This window comes from Geospiza fortis, unplaced genomic scaffold (genome assembly GCF_000277835.1).
Source record: "Geospiza fortis unplaced genomic scaffold, GeoFor_1.0 scaffold186, whole genome shotgun sequence".
Classification (NCBI taxonomy): Eukaryota; Metazoa; Chordata; class Aves; order Passeriformes; family Thraupidae; genus Geospiza; species Geospiza fortis.
Window position 1 is genome coordinate 5,164,996 of NW_005054331.1, and position 9,245 is coordinate 5,174,240.

The 9,245-nt window shown below is 39.4% G+C and overlaps 1 protein-coding gene and 1 non-coding gene across 2 annotated transcripts in view; both read left to right on the top strand.

Moving 5' to 3' along the window:
- The window catches only part of SLC25A3 (solute carrier family 25 member 3), a 9,974-nt gene extending 805 nt beyond the window's left edge, over positions 1 to 9,169 (top strand). Inside the window, exons 2-7 of the mRNA XM_014307272.2 lie at positions 4,443 to 4,592; positions 6,808 to 6,987; positions 7,105 to 7,286; positions 7,993 to 8,165; positions 8,620 to 8,730; positions 8,839 to 9,169. Coding sequence (XP_014162747.2) covers positions 4,443 to 4,592; positions 6,808 to 6,987; positions 7,105 to 7,286; positions 7,993 to 8,165; positions 8,620 to 8,730; positions 8,839 to 8,999 — 957 coding nt within the window. The 3' untranslated portion in view covers positions 9,000 to 9,169. The remainder of the gene's footprint in view (positions 1 to 4,442; positions 4,593 to 6,807; positions 6,988 to 7,104; positions 7,287 to 7,992; positions 8,166 to 8,619; positions 8,731 to 8,838) is intronic.
- Positions 7,459 to 7,698, top strand: LOC115947941. Its single transcript, XR_004081792.1, has one exon. It is a non-coding gene; the product is annotated as a small nucleolar RNA SNORA53 (small nucleolar RNA).
- Positions 9,170 to 9,245: the final 76 nt, after the last annotated feature.

Sequence of the window (9,245 nt, forward strand, 5' to 3'; positions counted from 1 at the left end):
GGCCGGCCGGGCCGGGAGGGGCCGATGCGGGGCCTGCGCGCCCGCTTGGAGGACGAGGAAGGGCACGGGTGGGGGAGGCGCTGGCAGTGCTTCCGCTCTCCCGGCCGTGTGTGCTGAGGAGCTGGAGGGATCCAGGTTTTCCGGGAAAGGACATCGGAAGGTTCTAGTGCAGAGTAATCACAGAAACCCCTGTAGATTTTGTCTTGGGGAGCAGAGAGAGCTTTTTCTGACTCTGCATGGCCTGCAGCCTCAGGAACCGAGGTTGTAGGCCTGTACTAATTTCATCGGTGGAGAAGAGCAGCGACTGAAATCTGTGGATTCGAAAGACTATCTCTCCCATCCTTTTTCTCTTATTTTTTTCACCAGTTAATTCATAGCTGGGTACGTGAACATCTAGATACAGTAGGGGCGCTTGCTGCTGTTACTTTTTAGTTTTTTTTTTTCTTTTTACTTGTTGTGGGACGTACACCAGATAACTTGCTATTTAAGATACAGGCAGGCACTTAAGAGTTAAGCGCAAGTGCTTTCTCTATGTTTCCCAGTTAATTTGTTGACTTCTGAAGGTCAGACCTTGATGATACTTGCAGTACCACAGAATGGGTGAGGGTGGAAAGGATCACAGTGAGTCATCGTCATCATCCTTACAGGTCCAACTTCCCTGCTGAAGCAGGGTCATACTGGAGCAGATTGCACAGGTCTGTGTCCAGATTCTTGAATATCTCCAGGGAGGGAGACTCCACAGCCTCTTTGGGCGACCTGTTTCAGTGCATGGTCATTACAGTAAAGAAGTTTTTATTTTCAGATAGAACCTCCTGTGCATTAGTGTCTGCCATTGCTTCTTGTCCTGTTGCCACTGAAAAGAGCCTGGATCCATCCTCCTGACACCCTCCCAAAAATAGTTACAGTGATGAGGTCCACTTTCAGTCATCCTTTCTTGAGGCTGAACAGACCCAGTTCCTTCAGCCTTTCTTCATAAATGAGGTGTTCTAGTCTCCTCATCATCTTTGTCACCTTCCCCTGGACCTGCTCCAGGAGCTCCGTGTCTGTCTTGTACTGAGGGGTGCAGGGCTGGCCACAGCACTCCAGATGTAGCCTCACGAGGGCTGAGTAAAGGGACCGGATCACCCTCGAGCTGCTGGCAGTGCTCTTCCCAGTGCATTACAGGATACCCTGGTGGAGTGGCCTTCTTGGCCACGGGGACACACACTGCTGGCTCATGGACAGCTTAGCTACCCAGCAGGACCCTCAGCTCCTTCTCTGCAGAGCCATTTCCAGCAGGTTGGCCCCCAGCCATGGGGCTGTGCCTCCCCAGGTACAGGACCCTGTATTTGCCTTTGTTGAACTTAATTCAGTTCTTTTCTGCTTGCCTCTCCAACCTGTTGAGGTCCATCTGAAGTAGAGGTGGATATTAAAATTCTAATTCTTTTAAGCTGTCAGTAACTTAAAAGTGTCTCTCTGGTTTTACTTGAAAAAAAAAAGTAGGAATTACTTTCAGCAAGCTACCTCCTCTGAAGTACTGTGATTATTGAAGTATTTCAGTGGAGTTGCATGAACATTCATATAATACATGAAAGAGGTTCGTTTTATGAAATCTTCAAGAAATTATTTGGGGCTTTCAGTGTAGTAATCCTCCTGCCAGCTAGCTAAAGCCCTAAATCGCTCTTTGGTATGCTAAATATATTCAGTAGGTGCACTTATTTCTTTAAAGCATTATGCTTAATCTTCATCCTGTTTGTTGGCAGTTGAGGTCAAAGGTGGCCAAAGTTTTTCAATCTTTATTATCTTTTCTGCTGAGTTAGTTATTTCATGTATGCAACTGGTTCTCTGGCTTTTGTATTGAGAATATAACACGTTGCAGACGACATCTGAAGTTGCACAAGGTCACACAAAGTCAGTACAAGCCACACGACCTTCTGAGATCAGCTCAGGGCATCAGCCACACTGGTGCTCCAAGAGAGCGAGTATTTTATGACCAGCTCATGGAATTTGTCCTTGTTACCGTGTCAGATTGGAAGCAGAGATATGAAATTGTTACAATGTACCTGTCTAAATAGAGTAGATATATTTTTATGCCATATGTATAATTTGTGTTCCCTAAGGGCGCTTGTCTTAAATCAGTACCTGGGTATGTTAGAAGTGTGCCCGGTTCAGCTGGTTCTCAAGTTACGGTTTTTAGAAAATTTGACTCTACCTCTGAAATAAAAAGTCCAAGACCATCTGTGGCTTTATTTTCTGAATACTAATGTACCACTACGAAGCTAGGCACCTCTAAAGAGCTCAAGCCTAATTGATACCGGCTTTCTTAATTCCTGTACTTGAACACCAGGCTGACAGGTCAGTCTGAATAGCATTGTAATCCAGCACATAAAACTCTCCTTTTCTCTTGCTACTATAAAGGTCTGTCCCTGTCATTTGAGCAGTATGACTTTAAATTACTGTGATAAAGGCAATGTGAACAAGCAGTTCTGAGATCTGGCAGCATGGTAGTTGCTGCAGGGCTGTGGTGCTGTTGGCCAAAGACACAGCTAGACAGAGCTGGCCCAAGCAGACCTGGAGTCTGTTCTCTGATTACACCTGCCTGATCTGTGTGTGTTTAACCAGCCATTCTAGAAAGAACAGACTGTTTCTGCTAGCCCAGCTATTTTGGAGCTATGTGTAAGTCCCAGACCATCATATTTACAGTCGTTAGCAGTGTCTCAGTTAAAAATAAGTAATTCTGATAACTGATTTTTAGCTTTTAACTTAGGTTCACTATGGCATCTGTGATTTGATATTTATTCTTTTAAATAAAGAAAAACTTTTTGTTGTTTGGGCAGTTTTTAAATGTAAGGTGAAAAATATAAAAACAAAATGTAATGTAAAATCTGGAACATTTGTGGGAAGGAGTTCCTTTAAAAGTTATGTTAGCAAAGTTATGAGCTGGATAAGCCTGCTAGTGTTATCTGCTGCTCTGCTGGTGCTGTTGAACATCATTGTCAGCTTCTGTTGATGTTCATAAAGGAATTCAGAACCAGAAAGACGGCAAAGAAGCTCTATATAAGATAGGCTTTTGCTGTCTTTTAGTTTTCATTAGTGTTTCTTGGTAAGTTGTAACACTTTATGTCTATTCCATTATATTGAAGTGACACCAGTAAATTTAGTAGCAAAAGATTGTTTTTCTACTTTGGAGAATATTTTTTACATAGTGTATTATTTTCTGTATTCTTATTCAGTATGTTGGATTTGCTTTTATGTATATTTTTAAAATGTTGAGCATAGTAGCAGAACTGTGCTGCTAATTTATGGTTATTTTTCACTATTCATTGTAAATTTGACTGTTTCTTATTTGCACTCACACATAGCCTCTATGGCTTCTTCAAAAATGAAAGAAGAAAATGGATTTTTTCTTTCCAGCTCCAGTAACTTTGTTGTATAGCAGTATGTGAAAATTGATAGTTTTTCTAAGATTGGATGATTTTATACACAATATATACACTGTATAGGACAGTGCATATGAAGTATCTCTTGAATAAATGTGACCTGAAAGATTCTTTAATGAACCTTGTGTATGAGCATTCAATGGGATGATAAATAGCAATCTGCTGTTTCATTAAACAAGCTCTATACATATGAGATTCTGTATTTGAAAGACAGTTTATAAAAAGTCTTTGTAAATAATCTGAGAAATGTCTGCATATGTCCAACACCAATATTGTAGCTTTTTATAGTCTCTACTTAAAAGAGACTACTTTAAAAAAAGTCTCTACTTAAACTCTACAGAAGTTAAACTGTCATAGAATATTTAACTAAAGAATCTTTGTCTTTTGAGTACTAGAGGAATACTATTCTTATTTCCTGGATATAAGAAATTGTTGGGCATTGCAACTTTGAGTCATAGTTTCTGCTAGTAACTTCTGGGATTAATTTCTATGGTTTTAGTGGGCTCTGAGCTAAAACTTCAGTGTTTCTTCCTTTGGTTATTTGAAAGAACAAATTCAGTTTGGAAGGCTTAGAATCAAGTCTTGTCAGTCCAAAATGTTTTAATTTAAAGCAAAAGAATTTTTCATTATAACAATATATTCAAATAATACAGCATGGGAGATTATTTCAGTTTAATACTTTTGAGAAAGTAGCACTTAGTTTTGTTTATTTTCTGATCATTGTTACCATTTATGATTGATCATATATATGTAATTTTTTCCAATTAACTAGAATACAGCTGTGCCTATGGCTCAAACAGATTCTTTGTCCTTTGTGGCCTTGGTGGGATTATTAGCTGTGGAACAACACATACGGCACTGGTTCCTCTAGACCTGGTTAAATGCAGAATGCAGGTTTGTTCTGCATGTTGGTATGTGATGACAGAGCATGTTCAGTGTGGTATACTTAATTACTAATGAGATGGAGGCATAAACTATACCCTGGACATGGCTGTCCAGCAGTGCATGGAGTTGATATAAAAGCATGGTGTGTCTTTATTTTTTGCTGCAGAATACAGTTGTGAATATGGCTCGCTCAAGTTTTATGCTCTCTGTGGCGTTGGTGGGGTCCTAAGTTGTGGCCTGACACACACTGGTGTCGTACCTCTGGATTTAGTGAAATGTCGTATGCAGGTTTGTATCAACTTAAACATTTCTTGAACTTCTGTTTTCTATGTAGCCAGCATATTAAGAATTGGCAGTAGGGATGCAGTCTTTTGTGGATGAGAAGAAGCAAGTAAACTTGAATGCTGCTTTATCAAATCTACTGCTGTAAGACTAGCAAAATACCACTTTAAAGAGAAGTAAAGGTATTACGGATTATCTGGATGCATTCTTTTTGACAGCATTTAAGGCACGTTTAACTGACTATCTTTGCTAAAAGGCATCCACCACAATGTTACTCTGCTGGCTGTTAGCTGTCCAGCATTATTCCAGTGCTTTTGGAGTAAGGAAATAGTATCTTTTGGATCTGTGGTTTTTAGCCTGGAGTGACATGCATGTGTAATTTGATCCATTAACACCATGGATATCAATGCACGGCTTATGGATTGGATATTTTCTAATAATGCCACTTTGAACAGAGTGGCTGAAACTTGATTTGATATCATGAAGGCCATTGATGCTTGCAACTGCTTTCCTTGAAGTGGTTTTTGATCAATCTGAAAGCTGCATTGCACTTGTGACACATTAAAATAATTTTGTGAACGACCATGGATGAAAACATACTAATGGATTTATTCAGGCAAATCTGCAAGAATGGAGCAAATTAAAGCACTCTTTTAAATTCCTGGAAATATAGTGGTTCATTATTTCCCTGTTGCATAGGCTGATTATAAAAATGGTCATTTTGTTATTATAGAACTCCTGAAATTAGGAGGGAACTATGAATTAATCAGACCTCCTTGTCATGCTAGAAGTATGCATGTGCTGTTCTTCAAAACAGTGTTCTTTGGAATGGCCTTTATTTAATGTTTACCAGAGAGACTTTTCACATTCTTGGGAGCATCTGAAATTCTGGTCTCAAACTAGGAAATCTGTAGCACATCAGACATGCTCAGTGTGGGCTACCAGTTCTGCTTTATTTTATGGTCAGGGTGGTGGTACTTCCCCTTCCCTCTCCAGCACTTAGAGGGAAGTTCAGGAGGGGGGTTCCATTTGGATTCCAGGTGTGATCTTGTAAAACCTGTCAGCATTTATCTCTTTACAGATCCAGTACAGAGCATGTTACTAATCCTTCCTAAGTTCTCCAGGAAGAAACCTGTTGCCTGCCCTCTCATGTCTTTTTAAGAAGAGGTCACCTTTGCCATGGTTTAACTGAAACCAGGACACCTGTTACACACCTAATAACTAAGCATGGTTCTGACTAGAATGTAGTCCCATTTTCAAGTGCCTGATTAAATATCCAATTTTCTAAAATTAGGTCTCTTTCTAAAATTGACATATTTAGGTGAACTAGATCTCAAGTATGTTCCTAGACTGCAAGACAAAATACGAGTCAGTGCAGGTTGGCATCCATGTTTCGTAGCTCTTTCTGGAAGCTTTGATGGGCATCCAGTTTGATATCTTCCTTTTTATCCAGAGGAGCTGTTGGGTGATGTCAAATATGAAAAGTAACAGTGGGATGTGACATAATTTCCTGTTGAAAAGTTTTTGCTAAATTACTTCCTTTCACCTGAAAGAAATTATTCAAGTCAGTCTGTGTTAAATTTCTGATGAGTTAATAAAATCTCACTCAATATTTTATGGGCAGAAGACAATTGGTGTGTAGCCTTTATTGCCAAGTTGAAGTACAAGTGTGGAAGTTTTTGAGTAGTCTTTGATCTGGTTTGCTCCATCTTAATCTGACTATGTGGAGAGATCATGCAGGAGAAACAACCTTCTCTGATTAGTAATCATGTGAATCACTAGGTTTTTGGCAGTGCTTGAGTGTACATAGGTAGAGTGTGTAAAGTAGATAAAATTGCTGGCAGGACCCATTAAATTTTTTAAAAATCTGATCTATACATAGTTGCACAAGTACACCACTGACAGTGTTAGAACAGTGATTTCAGTAAGTCTTTTCATTACAGTTGCATTGTTAGTGTGGAGAATTAAAGTGAAACAAAATTCAGTTTGGTGGTTTCTGAGTATTGAGGAAAAACATACTGGCTGTTAAAATGAGTCAGGGTTTGAGAGTAGCAAGTAACCATTAGTGTAACTTTGTGGTGTGTATATCATCTGTCCAGGGAACCGATATCATGACAGGAAACCAGCTGTTTGAGGAATAGAAAAATTTAAGATTTTGTATGGGGGTGTGAGAAGGAAAAAAGTAAGCTATATCAAACATTTAACTGTCTTTTCTTTCTAGGTCGATCCACAAAAATACAAGAGCATCTTCAATGGATTTTCAGTGACAATCAATGAAGATGGTGTTCGTGGCTTGGCTAAGGGATGGGCTCCAACTTTTATTGGCTATTCCATGCAAGGGCTTTGTAAATTTGGTTTTTATGAAGTTTTCAAAATCCTGTATGGCAACATGCTGGGAGAGGTAAGCCTTAAATGTTTTTTGTAAAGCTATATGTCTGCAGCATAATAGTATTAGTGATAAGGAGTAATCACAAAAGCATGACTCATTAATAAAAATGTGTGTTTCAATTCCTTTCAGGAAAATGCCTATTTGTGGCGTACTTCGCTATATTTAGCTGCATCTGCCAGTGCAGAGTTTTTTGCTGACATTGCTCTGGCTCCAATGGAAGCTGCCAAAGTTCGCATTCAAACACAGCCTGGATATGCAAACACTCTACGGCAGGCTTTACCCAAAATGTTTGCAGAAGAAGGCATCTGGGCGTAAGCATCCCTTCATTTTAATTGCATTTCTTGATTTTCAGTACGTTTTCTTAATGAAGAGCTGATGCTATAACTAATTTTGGCCTTAGCTTGTAATACTTTTTGTTCTTTGTATTTCAAGGTAAGAACTTAATGTACTTCAGGCAATCTGTGCTGAACTGGCTGTTAATTCCACATGCTCCTTAGATCCATCTTTGTGAGTATCTTTGTGCTGAGTTCTGCTGGATAACTTCAGTTTCTAGCAGTTCCAGTCAGAGATACTCAGCAACTTTCTGGTTGTACGGTCAAAGATGCTTGAGTCATTGGCATGTGAGAGCAATATAACTGCATGTTAGCTTTCTGTTCTGATAGAAGTGGCTGTAGATGTACAGGTCATGTTTCACTATCAGGACTTGGCTGGTATGCAGACATTACCCTTACTGCACTGGTAGTATCAGTACTACATTGCTGCAGTGTATTGTAATCTGAAAAGTGACTAAAGAAACTGCTGTGCAGCCTGGGCATCAGGAAAATTTCAATTTGTGTTGCTGTTTGAAGGTAGTACTTAGGAATTTAAACAACTCTAATTTCTGTAGGTATTACCAGCATTACAGGGTCAGTATATAGAAGTTGTACAGTAGCAATAAATAAGCTAATTCATTTCAGGTTAGAAATACACTTAAATAATGAAGAAAATGAAACTGAGATTGTCTCTTCTCTGATTAAGTTTCTATAAAGGTGTTGCTCCACTGTGGATGAGACAGATTCCATACACAATGATGAAATTTGCCTGCTTTGAACGTACTGTTGAAGCTCTCTACAAGTACGTTGTTCCCAAGCCACGAAGTGAATGTACAAAAGGAGAACAGCTGGTAGTCACATTTGTTGCAGGCTATATTGGTAAGGAATCTTTTAAGTTCTACACTTCATTAATGGATTACTGCAAATCTAGAGACCTGTTGCTTTTCAGAGTATTAACTGAAAAGTGACATTAGCAGATGTCACTAACATGGGAGAACTTCCCTGCAGCTTTGAAATGTGCAGGAGAAATAACTGTAAAATCGGTCTGTTAGGGGAAAATGGGTCTGTAATAGGACACTTTTCTTAACTGCTCCTATATGTTACCAGTATTGATGGCCAGATTTAAAAACTGCAGCTGATTTCAGTGAAAATTTGCATCTTTCTCAGTCTTGGGAATCTTTGGATGGAAGGGGGGAATTTTCAATATCCAAGGATTCAGAAGTTTTTTTCTGGCTGTTTTCTTCTGTTCAGAAGTTTCAGGTGGTTGTACTTAGTGTACACAGTATTGGTACAGCTAAAACACCACAGAACTAATGTCAAATTATTCTTTCAGCTGGTGTGTTCTGTGCAATTGTTTCCCATCCTGCTGACTCTGTGGTGTCTGTGTTGAACAAAGAAAAGGGCAGCTCAGCTTCACAGGTTCTTATGAGGCTTGGATTCAAAGGTACATTCTTTCTTTCATGTATTTTGGATCAAGCGGTTTTGGTGTTTAGGGGAGGAGGTATTTTTCATGCCATTTTATGGTGCTCATGCTTTATGGTTTGCTCTCCAGGTGTATGGAAAGGTCTGTTTGCTCGTATCATTATGATTGGTACCCTGACTGCACTACAGTGGTTCATCTACGATTCTGTCAAGGTTTATTTCAGACTTCCTCGCCCACCTCCACCTGAAATGCCAGAATCTCTGAAGAAGAAGCTTGGTCTAACTGAATAGACAACTCATGGACTGACTGCTGGCTGACCCAGTGATGAGTTTCATTAAACTTTTATATATTTGACTATGTAGAAAACAAACTATACAATGTCATTATTGGTTGTGCCCTCATCTCACATGAGGGTTTAAATTCTACCACTGTCATTGCCTGAAATAAATGAGAAACAGAGTGCTTAGTGTCTGTTTACTACTGCATATGTAAGCTTCATTTCATAGTAGCAAATACCTCAAATACTCTCCTGGCAT